At 41.0% G+C, this 13,690-nt stretch overlaps 1 protein-coding gene across 1 annotated transcript; it reads right to left on the bottom strand.

The window, feature by feature from the left end:
* Positions 1-7,298: 7,298 nt before the first annotated feature.
* Positions 7,299-13,417, bottom strand: C13H5orf15 (chromosome 13 C5orf15 homolog). The gene is made up of 3 exons (XM_030957746.1): positions 13,283-13,417; positions 9,907-10,478; positions 7,299-8,882 (listed from the first exon to the last, which is right to left on the bottom strand). The coding sequence occupies exons 1-3, from the start codon at positions 13,383-13,385 to the stop codon at positions 8,751-8,753; spliced, it is 807 nt and encodes a 268-aa protein (XP_030813606.1). The 5' UTR covers positions 13,386-13,417; the 3' UTR covers positions 7,299-8,750.
* Positions 13,418-13,690: the final 273 nt, after the last annotated feature.

Consider the following 13,690-nt stretch of genomic DNA (forward strand, 5'->3'; position numbering starts at 1 on the left):
AATTTTTATGTTCCTCCCAAATGAAGAAATTTCTTTCCTGAGTTTCTAAGACATCTTTGCCCAACATTGCAGCTCCACAAGCATTAGCAATTCCCACATGATGGCTGCACATGTGTGTAATTGGAAGGAGAAATGGCTAAGCAAGTAATTAGGCAGGAAAACTATTTACAGACATAAAATAGCCACTTTTCAGTCATCGAGTTCAACAAGAACTAGGTATTAGCAGTGTGTGTGTAATTAATCAATTAACTCGTGTTTTGGTGATGTTTTTCTAAATCTGTATTTACTCAAGCACATAGCAATCATTTGCATATTGCCCTGGAAAAGGTTAGGTGCTGTCAGGTAAAATTCATCATATTACAATCCTATAAATAGCAATATTTTTTTTCTTTCTAATAAGTTCTGCTCTCATGCAGTAACATTTAGGGAGATTGGTGTTTTTGTTTTCCAATATTTTCCTCTTGCACAATAATAGAGATATATGTTAGATTGAGGAAACATTTATTTTCCCCTGAGTTAGAGAAGAACTGTGTGATTTCAAAGCTGGAGCATATTTTGCTGAGGCCCCCAGGAGTAAAGACAGTTTTTATTCTTATAAACTTTTTACAGCTGAGATGGATTAATACATAAGAGCTTCTGATGTTAGACACACACATTTTTCAGGACAAAACTAAAAAATAAAGGCCTGGGAATGCAGTGTAAGAAGAAGATAGAATCATTTAGATTTGAAAAGCAGTGTAAAATCATCGAGGTCATTACTCCAAGGTAATAAACTCTGTTTCTTGAATATTTTTTTTAATAAAATAAGCTGGGGTTTTTTAAAAAGTAAGTAAACACCCCTTAACACCCCTTCACATCTCGGGTGCTCTGTGGGCTCATGCTGTCTGTCTCACAGTGCCAGATTTGTCCAAAGGAATTTATCCTAACACTCATTCTTGAACTTACTTTGCACTTTTCCAGCCCTTTGCTGCCTGCCAGGCGCCTTCCATGGTGCAGCCACACTCCCCCCTGCTGGCTGCTCCAAGGGCTGGCCAGCATCAGGGAAAGCTGTGGAAAATAAAATATTTTACTATCTAAGGCGATTACTATTTTTCTTCTGGGTATTATTTTGAGAAAAGTTGTTCTCAGCAATTATGGTTTCACAACCCCAGCAAGGTAAGCTTGCTTGCCAGATAAAATACCTTCCTCTGCCTCACCACTGAGTTCTTTTTGCAGTACAACTTATATTTAATAGTTTTAATGCCTGCTTGCCCAGGCCCAGGCAGGAGCAGGCAGCACTCCAGGCAAGCGCCAGAGATGACAGAAGGATCCTTTTATTCTCACAGCCACTGCTCACCAGCAGCAAAATACATCTTGTTTGTGCTGTGATACCCAAAGTATTCCCACTAAAATGAGAAAGGGTGAACATAGGGTTTTTCTGGGCTTGGAAGACAAAGAAACTGCCCAGTTTGCTGTCCTGGTTCTCTTCAACAAGCCCTTCCTGCAGATCAGTCCCGTGCAGACCAAGGATGATGCAGGACATCCTTCTCACAAACCACTCAGCCACAGCAAGGACTTCAAATGACACCTCCTCCCCAATCCCTGAACTGCTCCCTGGGAGTCCCCCTGGATAAACTGTACACCTTATGTTATGCTAAAATGATAACAAATCGCACAAAAGAAGGTTGCCTCTCAAGGTGCCCCAAAACTGCTAGGATAACGTGTCGCAGAGCCTTTCTGTCAGTTTGTGGTAGAACCCAGCCCAAACCCTCTGTACTCAGGATCAAAGACAGCCTTCCTTCTCTAGGGATCACCTATTCCAGTGCAGAGAATCTCCCCAGGAATGATACTGAAAATGTGACATTGCAGCTTGGAAGATTTTGGCTTAATTTCTGCATGATGCCATTATGCCCTTTACTCCATCCTTTTCCTCCCCAAACAATGTGGAATATAATTCTCCTTTTCTGAACATCTGGCACTCCAGCTGTTAGGATTCACAGTCAGCATGCATTAGAAATTAAAACCTATTCCCGATGAACTGGTAGAATTTGTCAGCTAATACTAAAAGCACCATTGTAGATGTTGAAAAAGCTTTGCACCTTTATAAAGGATGATCAGCTGTTCCTTGCCCCAGTGACTGCAACTCAAGAATGTTCACCCTGTTACAATTTGGAAATTTAACCATTAACAATAAGCATGAGTTAACCTGAAAAGATACATCTAAGGTGAGTCATTAGGGCTTGTTGCAATGGAAAAACTATGCTATGTAGGTACTTTTGAAGTTTTACTTTACTGTCCCCAACTTACAGAGGGGGAACGGTTATGTGGAGAGCATAAACGTTTTCCCCAGGGACAAAAAGCATTTCCATCAGTCCTCACAAGCCACCATGTGACACAGCAAGATGGCGCTGGAGGTGCTGACAAAAATATACAACATAATCCTACTGCCTTGCAGAGCCAGCTGATAATGAGGGTCAGCTTTGTGATCAAGTAACACAAGGATACCCCAATTCATGTAATCTCAATTTTAAATAATTCAGTGGCCTGGGTACACCTGTGAAACTCAACTCCAGTTCTTAACCCCCTCAACTTTCTAAAATACCAACATTTCAACACTGTTTACAGAATAGTACAAAAGGATTAAATCTGGTTTCACTTAATCTTTCATAAAACCGCAATGAGTGCACCTCAATAAGGATAACACAATCTACATATTTTATTTTTAATCAAGATAGGAAATTTCATAGATTAGTGATTTTCAGTGTTAATAACAGGGCAACAGACCTTGTAATTAAAAATAAATTTTAGAAGGTTGCTAAATGATTTTGATAATGATTTAAGGATCAATTACAGAAGAGATGTCATTCTTCTCTTTCTAGGTAGATATATTGGAAACAGTGAAGCTGAGAAGCTCTTGTGTATTAACCATTTTTTTTATTACAGCAAGGACATTAATATAGTCTGTATCAGAAAAGTTTAACAAAAACCAGTACAGGGACTTTTCTTTAAAGGACACTTGATGGTAAAAAAAAAAAAGGTGCAAAAATGATGTTGTTAGTTCTGCTGCTTTGTGGAAGCTGGGATATATGGCCTTGAAGATTACTGCTCTATCAGCCTTAACATGAGGATTTAGCACTCCCATAAAGCTACTCAGCCTTGTAGGAACACAAAATGCAGCTTCAGTTTGGATTTGGGACAGGCCAGGGAAGCTGCACAGCACAGGGGGTGCTGTGGTGCTGCAGACCATGCACACACCAGCACTGCCACGGGGCAGCACCCGCCCTCAGCTTCCCCGGAGAATCTGCTCAGGGATGTCCCCACAAGAAAATTTCCACAAGAAACAATACAAACTAGAAGAGACACCAAATCCTCAGTCTGGCTTGGCCTCTCAGCAACAAAAATGATGCTGAGCCTGTAGCAACCATGGCTCACCTGGTCTCTACAGTGTAAATATTCTTTTTGGGCTTGGCTTTCTGAGACAACTTAGAAACAGCTCTAGAACCACAGAATCCCAGCATGATTTGGGTTGACAGGGACCTTAAAGATCATCTAGCTCCAACCTCCCCTGCCATGGGGCAACACAAGGTTATGAGAAACCTTGGTGATGGTAATGATGATGTAACTGTAACAAGAAACAAAAATAAACAGTTTGCTGCTGCTAAGCAGGGATCAGCCCCACCTCTGCTCTCAACACCCCCATCACTGACCACTGGCACTGGTCTGGGTGCACAGTAAACCAGCTCAGCACCCTAAAATGACAGAAAATCAGCCCAGAAATAAGATTCCAAAAGAAAGGGGAATTTTTTCACTGGGTTAGGAACCCACTTACCTTCCAGAGCAGACAGCATGGTGAGGCAGGGACAGCAAGAGCCCCCCCTGGGGCTGTCAGGCTCTCAGTGCCCAGGTCCTGGCCAGTGCTGCCCACAGCACCTCCCAGCACACACCTGCAGCCTTCACTCCCTGACAGCAGCTCAGTGAGGAGCTCTGCTGGCAGACCCTGCTCCTTCCCTCCCAAAACAAAAACAGCTGCCAAATAACAAGTCCTTCCTATGCCCCCAACCCCAGGAGGCTCCACTGCCTCCAATTTTAGGCAGAAAATTGAAGCCTGAGCAAGTACCTGCTGCCAGCCAGGTTTCTCTTTGTCCAGCATGCCAGGTTTCTACCAACAATAAAAGCAAATAAAATCTCTTCCACTGTGGCTCATCACAGGTTTCCTAAACTGACCATAATTTGGAAAAACCCTGACCAATGTTTTTACTAACAGGAGTCTGTGTTAAGAGACACAGAACTCTCTCTTTTCCCTTTCTATTATTTTTATAGCCTCGAAATTAATTTAAGAGATAGGGCATTTTTCACCTCTACCTTGCAAATTAATTTCCCGTAACTCAAAGCACCCTGCTCAGATAAACCCTTCTCTCTTCACCTTGTACACAACTGAGCAGCAGCCAAGGACAGTTGACTTAGAGCTGAATAATATGCACTGGTGCTAAATGAAAATGAAACCATTAATATTTTAAAATACCTGATTTCCTGGATAGTAAAAGTGAAATGTATCATTTGTTTAAACTACCCTATTCATTATTTCTTTCCTCATTTCATAACAGCCAGCCACTAACAAGAACCTACATAAATAGAGCTTGAACTTTCATCTTGGGAAGTTTAATCTGAAGGCTCTTCAGGAATATTTTATTCTTTTTATCAGAATATTGATGGAAGTCATAATTCACCTTAATGTGAGAAAGTTTCCTTTCTTCACTAAAGAAATTCATCAAGACATTTCTTGTTGGAGAGATGTGACATAAATCCGCTTGCTTTTTCCTCTGTTTGATCTCAGCACTTTATGAATTTTTGATTGCCTGCTCTTAATTTTCCACAAGCAAATTCAATTAAAGAAATTAAAACCCAGTAGTTCAACCCTGATTGCCCCATCAGCAAATGGCTCTTTTATTGCACAGTGGATGACATATGCCACGCTCTCCTGGTGCTGCTGGAGCCCTTGTAAAACCGGATCAGGAAAAACCTTTCCCTCTTTATTGGTGCTATTAGGCAACAGCTATTGACCGCCCAAGCCAATTCAGCAGCACTTCCCTTGCTCGGGCAATAGTCCAAGGGCTATTGAGAATGAAAAAACATCCTTGGAGTAAAAAAGTCACTCATTGTGTGCGTGTCAACCCTTTCACGTGCACAAGGGCGAGGTCCCTTCTCCCCGGGAGAATGACACACGAGTGAGCCGGAGAAACAACCGGGCACTGCTGCAGGGCAGGGCGCAGCTGGGACATCACCACTGCCAGCTTGCTACAAAGGAGCTACACTCTTACACTGCAGGGCCTGGATGGCACCGAGCCTCTTTTGGGATACAAACCTCCGGTGCCCCTTTTGGGATACAAACCACTGCTGCCTCTTTTGGGATACCAACCACGGCCACTCACTGGCACCGCAGCCCCTGTTACTGAACGCTGGCCGTCAGCAGTGCACAGGTTTCAACAACGCTGACATTATCATGACAGTATCATTTGCTGTGATGCATTCAAAAACTTTGCTGTGACCAAACAATCTCCTGGGGCAACTTTCTGCAGTAACTGTCAACCTGACAGACTCACCACAAGTCCTTAAAATAAATTAGTATCCAAAAAGAGCATCTGTTTAGGTAACTCCCCAAACTAAACCCACTGTTAAAGAACTTCAAGGATTTCAAATTCATATAAATTCCCTTTGCATTAAAAATTATTCTTATAAGCTGCCCTTATTATTATTAGTGAAGAACAAAATTTTTAGAAGTATTTCTATTTTTAAAATTTTTTTCTTACTTCTGTGACAGAGGATGTGCACCACAGTAGAGCAAGCAAAGAACTGCACATCTTAAGTGCTTGTAGCACTTGAGTGAGGCAAATCTGTACTCTGCTAGAGAAGACACACGTGCAAACCATCATTCCATGACCTCAAACATCACTTACCCAACTCAACAGGTTTCAGTCCTGGTATGACTTCACGAGCAGAAGGCTCATGATAACGTGATTTTCTCCTCTAAGGTAACCTCATGAAGAGCATTTTCAGAGAACAGCTACATGGGCAATTCAGCCAAGGATTGATTTAACACTTGCAGTCCAGCCCAGGGGTCATTAGGCCTAATTACGTAATGAACACCCCACATCTGTGGGACAGGTATTGTCATGGCTAAACCTACGAGCATTTTAAAATGTTCTGACTGCAAAACAACCTGGTTTGCTAACTGAGCTAAACCAGGCCTTTGCCTTCTGTGAGGTTTTCAGGGAAAGCTGTCAATCATGCCATCAGCTGTGTGCATTCCTCCTCCAGAAGTCAGTGGGTTTGCTGTAAGGAGCAGCTTAAAAGCTGTAAAGATTAATAAATATCTCTTCTTAGAAACAGCCTATCCATAGAAACAATTTGACAGAAGCAGGGCAAGAAACTGCAAGATTATTCCTCAAACATCTAAAGAAGACACTGTTAGTTGTTCAGAAAGCTGAAAGAACATATTTACATTGGTTTTACTCTACCAGTTGAACTGTGCTTCAAGAGCTTTGGAAGACAGCCAACATGGATGAAGTTCATATCTACGAACTCCAGAAAGTAACACAAAGTGCCTTATTTCTAATAATTTAGACTGATATTAATTGTCTGTAATTTTTAACAGTATTGTAGCTATTATAGTGAGGGAAGTGGCTGAAAATGTAACATTTGTCTCTTTGGCCTAATTCACTGGGTGGGTTGAAGAGAAAATGAAACTTCTCACGTGGGTATCACTGTACTCCTGCACAGGCAGGTTGCTCACTGAGGGTCCTGTGGGACCAAGCTGAAAGGAACACAAGCTTCTGCCCAGGGTGAATGTACTATTTTCTACTGTCAAAATCACTACATGTTATAATCAGTAACTTTTTTTAAGAACAAAGTTACTAGATTTCTTGGGTGCAAAAGCATTAGCCGCCTTCTCAAATTCTCATATTTAAACACCCTAAAGGAGCTTTGAGAAGTAACCTTTCCCTTTAGATCTTGACCACAGCAATGTTACACTTCAAAGTAAGTATGTTCAGGTAAGAATTTCAAATATCTTCCACAAGATTCACAGACTAAATAACTTAAGCTAAACAAATCTTGTTAAAGAATGTATTAATTCCCACAGCTTAAAATATTTAATTTAAGCCTTGCTACCTGCCCTACACAGCATTTAACAGATGCACATAACAAATCTTCATACAGCCAGTATGGGCAACAGAGAAAATGGTTTTGAAATGGTTTCCAATTCCAAGCATAAGCAAGTTCTTTATGGTAAGCTACTGTATAAAAGCAGTGAAATAGTTAAGGTAAGAAACACAGGCTTATTATTGTCATTTATTTTAAAAACCTTATTCAAAATATTAAGTGATACAAGTCCAAATACAATAAAAATTACTGCAAGAAAAGAGTTTTGGGATATTTTGTTTGTGCTTTACTTCCTGTGGTTATGAAAAGAATGCATTTAACAGTAGGATATAGAATTTTAGCATTTCATTCCTAAAACAGTATCATGCCTTCAGACTCCTCATGCCAACAGGCGTGAAATTGATTTGTTTCCAAATGTTACATAACTACTTGAATACCAAGTTATTACCTATGGGGTTCTGATTCACCATTATTTACAAACATATCAGTCTGAAAACTAAATCACAAACAGAATGTACAGAAAACTAAAATTTTATATTTTACAACTCATGAAAACATAAATAATGGAAGTACAAAAGACAAAATTTTAAAAAAACCAACCCAAAAAAACTACTGTAGCAGTAACTTGATTTACACTAATGCATAAACGTTTGTCGAAATTGAGAGTGCACTGTCCACAGACTGGCACTTACTTTCACCTGTCTGTTACCTGGGTCAGAAAAAGAACCAAATAAATTATTCTTACAGTTTCTCCCATTTATAATATAACAAATCACATAGCCATTTCCCAACTGTCTTAAAATTCAACAGAAAGCTTTGATGTATTGAAAGCCTGTCAGCCATCTACATTTTAGTAAAATTATTCAACAAGGCTTGTTTTCCACTCATTAATTACAAAGACAATGAAGTCATAAATAGCATCAGAGAAAAAAAAAGGAGAGTCAAGAAGCTGCATACCTTCACAAACACCTTAAACATTTTAGGAAATATATAGTACAGAACTTCTGAAATAAAATGGGTTATACATAATTGTTATAAAATTATTTACAGCATGAACACATACATAAATTATTAAATTGCAATTCTAGCTATTTTGCCAAAATAGGATCAAATTATGCAACAAGAAAATAGAATCAGAAACAACTAAATGAAAGACTTGCAGCATCAGAATTTAAGCACAGAAAAAAGTAATTATCTTTTAAGTTTGCAATATAGTGGAATTTATGAGCCATGTAAGTGATTAGCAAAGAGATCATTAATTTGATTTAGTGATGCCAAAGTCATTAATTTATTAGACCTAAAATATTTTATGCTTATTTTTTTGTAGTATGACTATTAAGACTGCTCCAGACAGAAGGGAATGATGCTTAATGAATGGAAAGAGCACTAATTTATTAAATTCTCTATCTTCATAGTTGATACAAAACCCGACCAAAGTAGCAAACAGACGGATCATGCCCTTGATCTTCCATGAGATTTAATCTCCAAAACATCCAGGTCAAAGAGAGTACATCTTATTTCTGTACAAGCAGCTTATTTAGAATACCTGAATATCAATACATGACTGGGCAGGCAAAGAGTGATAAGTTCAGCAAACTCAAGTCACAGTGCTTTCAGAACACGTAGTCATTGGTTATTTTCAGGGAAGGCATTGCTTCGTTAACGTTCTGATCTAAACGATGATATTCCACTGTCCTGGAGCACATGCCGTCCCTCCATCTTCGGCTCTGCACCAGTAAGAAGATCTGAAAGGAAAACAGGAGAACTTAGAGATGCTGTGCAGAAACATTCTGGGCTTGACAGAGAGCTTCACAGTGGTACTGACACCGTGGTTTTACCCCCCATGCTGGCAGGGGCTTTACTGCAGCAAAGACAATACATTTTCTAATCACTTATTTGAACTGCTCTCAGATAAATTTTCAAAATGCAACAGCCTTCAACATCTTCCCCTATAAAGAGTTGGCAACGCACTTTACAGATAGGCCATTGCACAGTAAAGAAGGTTTTGGGTTTTTAGCTGCTTTTTTTCAGAGTTCTGCAAATCCTCACCCAGATCAGTGTTCTCCCCCAAAGATAAACACTAAACTTTCCTCATATCTAAAAAAGGAATCTGTGGTTTAATGCAAATTTGTGCATGCATTTCTGTAGTGTCTGGTTGGGCTGAAGTTAATTTTTAATGCTAGCACTGTATTTTGGAATAATAACAATCAGACTATTTTTGAGACACAGAGAATTAGCTTGTACTGAAGAAACATTCACCTAAAAATAGTAACTCAGTAGCTTTCTAAAAGTTTTTAGTTACACTCTCAGAATGTCTATGATATAAAGATCATATTAAAGTGACTATTAAAAATATTATCACAATCATAACAAGAACATTCCCACACCATTTGCAGTTAAACCTCCCTTAATTTCTTGTTTTCCTGTGCAGAAAAAAAATTAGTTAATCGTTCACCCCCACTTGACTTGGTTCAGGTCTCCTTTATAGAATTCATGTTGTGCACTGCCAGTGTCCATTACTGTACTGATTGATTACTGATGTTACCAATTAACTCATTTTCTTATTGTAAATATTTGATTCAAGTTCCTTTTCATTGTGCAGATAAAAATCAAACTAATGATCTGCATATTTGTATCATCACAAGACTAAGTGGTCAAAGATTACATTCTTCAAAAAGCTAAGTTCCTCTTAAAAACAAGTGTACAAGGGAACGCAACTTTATTTTAAACACTCCAGCTGTTTCTCTCAAACTTTCAGAGCACACCTACCTTCCTCTTATTGTGATAGGTGACATAAACAACAGCTACTAAGAAGGCAACTACAACCAGATGAAAAAAGAAATGGCTGTCTTCTTCTTCATCCAACCCTGAGACAGAAACAGCTTTTATCTTCTCATCAAGGGTCTTGATCTCCTCATTGTAATTACTGATAGTGTCAGAGTTGTCATCTTCTGAAATCTCTAGAAGGTCTGGATTGTATCTGGAATTTGGTGTCATTTCATAAGCATAGTCATCTCCATCTGACTCCATAGTTTCTTTGATGATGGGTGGGGAACTATTTAGCGTGTCTTTCAAATCTGTTAGAAGATCTTCCTCCTCAATTTTAGTATCTTCAGAAGCATCAACATCCACCTGTGATACTGGACTAGCAGGGACAACGGGTGACAAAGAGTCACCGTTTGCTGTAGGTGGCTTTCCTGCAGTCACCGAATTGATTTTGGCCTCCTTTCTTGCTGAGCTTAAACTCTGCAAGCTGTCTGTCAAATTTTGGGATCTACTCAATGTTTCATTCTCACTTGCAGAAGAAATATTTCTTGTAAGAATTTCCTCTTGCACAGAACCTGAGAAAAGGATGAGAAACAATCAGTACTATGCACAAGGCACTGACTTCTCTGACAGAAATTTGCCACAAATTTCCTTCATAGACAAGAAATCATATGAAGAACACAGCATCTGGCACACTGGAAACTTTTTAGCATTCAAATACAGAAATACATACTACTGCACTTTGGCAACTTCCAAAGAAAAGTCTTGAGTGGGACAGGAACTAAAGTTTGGAAGCACATGCCTTCCAGATTAGTGTGGCAAAGCGTCCCTGAAAAACTCAGCACGCCTGTTTTCCAGACATAAGAACTTCAAAGAGATGTCATCCTTCCCTCTGTGGATCCATGACATCTTGCAGACTCATACAGGATTAGCATTTTCTCCATCATCAAATTCTTCCTCCCACTGAATGAGCTGAGATCTACAAAGGAGGATGTCCTCAGGACAGCTTTCCCTGCAGTTAAGTTTTTCATCTTTCACCATTGCATGTTTTACCAACAAAGAATGGGAAGATGCTGTGAAGTCCCGTTTAGTCAGGACACAAGAGAGCAGGCACTGATTTTTATTGAATTTGTAGACAGAAACAGATTTCCAACCTTCCATAACTCAAATGAACCACGAGTTAAAAACAAACACTGCCCATGCTCCTGGAGGAAAGCCTTTTGTTGGCAGCAATTATTGTAATGAATTAAGTCAGAAATAGCACAGTAAAAATGCACCCTGGGGCAAATTCACAATCTCTCCAATGCTGGGAGGGCTTTGCAGAACTACATAAAAAACAAGGTGAGCATTAAATCCAGATACAGAGCCCACTGTCCCTTTCTTTATCCAAAGGACAGTTAAAAAAAAAAAGATGCAGAGAGTTTAATAGGCAATTTTTTAAGCCTAAAAATGAGCAAACTATTCATGTTTGCAGCACATCACTACCAGATTCAAATCCAGAGGCACCTTAAAAATGTAGAACAGATTTTAGACTTTCAGCCTGCATTTTCACTTAAAATGGGAAACCATACTTGCCTTTTATTTTGGCATGCCAAACTGATTTTTCATTTTACAAAAGCAACAATCTTTTCATTAAACATTTTCAAGGCTCATGAGGAAGTTACAGACTCTAGAAATGAAGCATTCAAGCAACTGCTCATGTCAGGTTACTTGTAAGTGAAATATTACAGAGGGGACACTGAATCATGTTATTCATGGGACTTGTATATTTGCTGAGGTTCAGTTACAACAGAGCTCTTGTTTACATGGCACACTTCTGCAGTATGAATTACTCTTTAACCCAACTGTAAAACACAGAAGACTCAACTCAGCCCACGTGAAGCAGACACCACGGTGTCTCTCTGCTGAAATTCAAAGTCAACCATGTCACATCTAACATACTTTTTGTTGCTGAAAAATCTACTCATCTGAATTATCATATCAACATTAACTTGTTCAGCTCTTATCCAGGACAAGTCTAGAGAATTTTGATCTCTCCCCAGGTTTAAGCCAGCTGGTTGCATATGCAGAGATAAATATGAAGAAAGGCAGTTGCAAGATAATTTCATATTTACAGCTAGCTGGCATATTGTGAGGTCAACCTTACTGCTACCCTCCCCAGACAAAAACTATCAGAGAGTAATAGCTAAACTGTCTGAAATACAAACAAGCATATTTTGCCTATAAAACTATATTGCATCTGGCCTTACACTTCAAATTCTTCTTGAATTAATTTTAACAATCAAGTTTTAGAAGGATATATGCTTAAATGCAAGGGAGTCCCCCTGCCTATTGCTGCACCTTCAGACTGAGAAAGAGCAATTTCCTATTATTCCTAAAATATGCCTGGGTTTTTGTTTTAATAGCAGCTGGAAGTTTAGCAGCTAAACCACAACTGATTTATGGTATTTACCCAAAACTATTTGGCATTATAAACCATGGTTGCACTGTTTACAATTACACAACACTGTCAGATGATTTTAGATCCAGAGATGCCTCAGCTTCAGAAACAGATACTAATGTTCAATCACGGAGACAGAATTAGCAACACAAACACTGCAAATAAAAAACACACCACGGTTAAAACTCACTTCCAGGAAAACTGCTTTCAGAAAGCAAATTGTTTCATGACCCCTGAAGTTAAAAACTCTCCATTTCCTACAGATTTCTGTCCCATATTCTTACTGCCTACCCATTAAAGCGGGGGCAACACAAGTACAGCTGGTGTGGAGATACTGACTGACAAGCAGGGACGGAACTGATGGATCAAACAGTTCCTTTTTTTTCCTTCTCTAATTCCTTTCTCTTCACTACCCAGCCAGTACTCCATCCAAAACAAAGAGAAACCCACTGTCCCTGAATCACACGTTTCTTACCAGCCTTTGGTTACAGCCGTTTGTAGTTTGAAGAGGCAGAAAGAAAACACTTAACTTGTAGTCAATTTGCAGAATAACATAAGCTTAATTTCTAGGGGAGGGAAGACTAAAACCAGACACGCAGCCAGAGTATTCAGAGAAAGAATCCCAAGTCTGATGAATGATCAGCCAAACTGCTCTTCACAGCAACAAAAGCGCGGCACACCTGGCTGGCGGCGGCCTCCCGCCCCCCGCGGGGCGCTGCCCTTCTCCTGTGCACAGCCCAGCGCCCGCTGCCCCCAGCCCAGCCCGAACACACCAGAGATCAGGCCCAGCCCCGGTCACCTCAAGGCACGACCCGCGCCGGCCGAGGCCGCACAGCGCTCCAGGCCCAACCCGAGATACCGGTGTGAGAGACCGGCGGAGCGACCGCGCTACGCCCACAGCCCGCAGCCAGCGCCCCCGCCCGGCCCCGCGGAGCTCACCGGGGGATTCCTGCCCGCGGACTGCCAGGGCCCAGCCGCAGAGCAGCAGCAAGCACAGGGCGCGGCCCACCGAGCCCCGCCGCTCGCCACCGGCCGCCGCCATCTTGGCCCCCTCCGCGGACGTGGCGATGGCGCCGCCCCTCGTGAGGCGGCCGCGCACGCGCACGGCGGGAAGGCGCGGGGCGCGTGCAGGGGCTGAGGGCGGCGTCACAGGAGCGGGGAACGGTGGAATGGCAGGGATGGAACTGTTCGGTCACGGAGCGCTGAAATCACACCGTCATGGAACCAGCAGGGCTGGGAGACCTGTTAGACCGTCCAGACCCTCCAGCAGCACCGCCACCGTAACCCCTAAACCACATCACCCAGCGCCGCATCCCGGCCCCTCTGAAACCCCTCCAGAGCTGGTGA

The sequence above is a fragment of the Camarhynchus parvulus genome, chromosome 13 (genome assembly GCF_901933205.1).
Source record: "Camarhynchus parvulus chromosome 13, STF_HiC, whole genome shotgun sequence".
Classification (NCBI taxonomy): Eukaryota; Metazoa; Chordata; class Aves; order Passeriformes; family Thraupidae; genus Camarhynchus; species Camarhynchus parvulus.

Excerpts from the sequence above, each read along its gene's own strand:
- C13H5orf15 (XM_030957746.1), bottom strand. The coding sequence starts at position 13,385 with ATGGCGGCGGCCGGTGGCGAGCGGCGGGGCTCGGTGGGCCGCGCCCTG. Across the intron at positions 10,479-13,282 it reads CCGCGGGCAGGAATCCCCCG|GTTCTGTGCAAGAGGAAATT; the intron begins GTGAGCTCCGCG and ends TCCTTTTCTCAG. Across the intron at positions 8,883-9,906 it reads CCTATCACAATAAGAGGAAG|ATCTTCTTACTGGTGCAGAG; the intron begins GTAGGTGTGCTC and ends TTTTCCTTTCAG.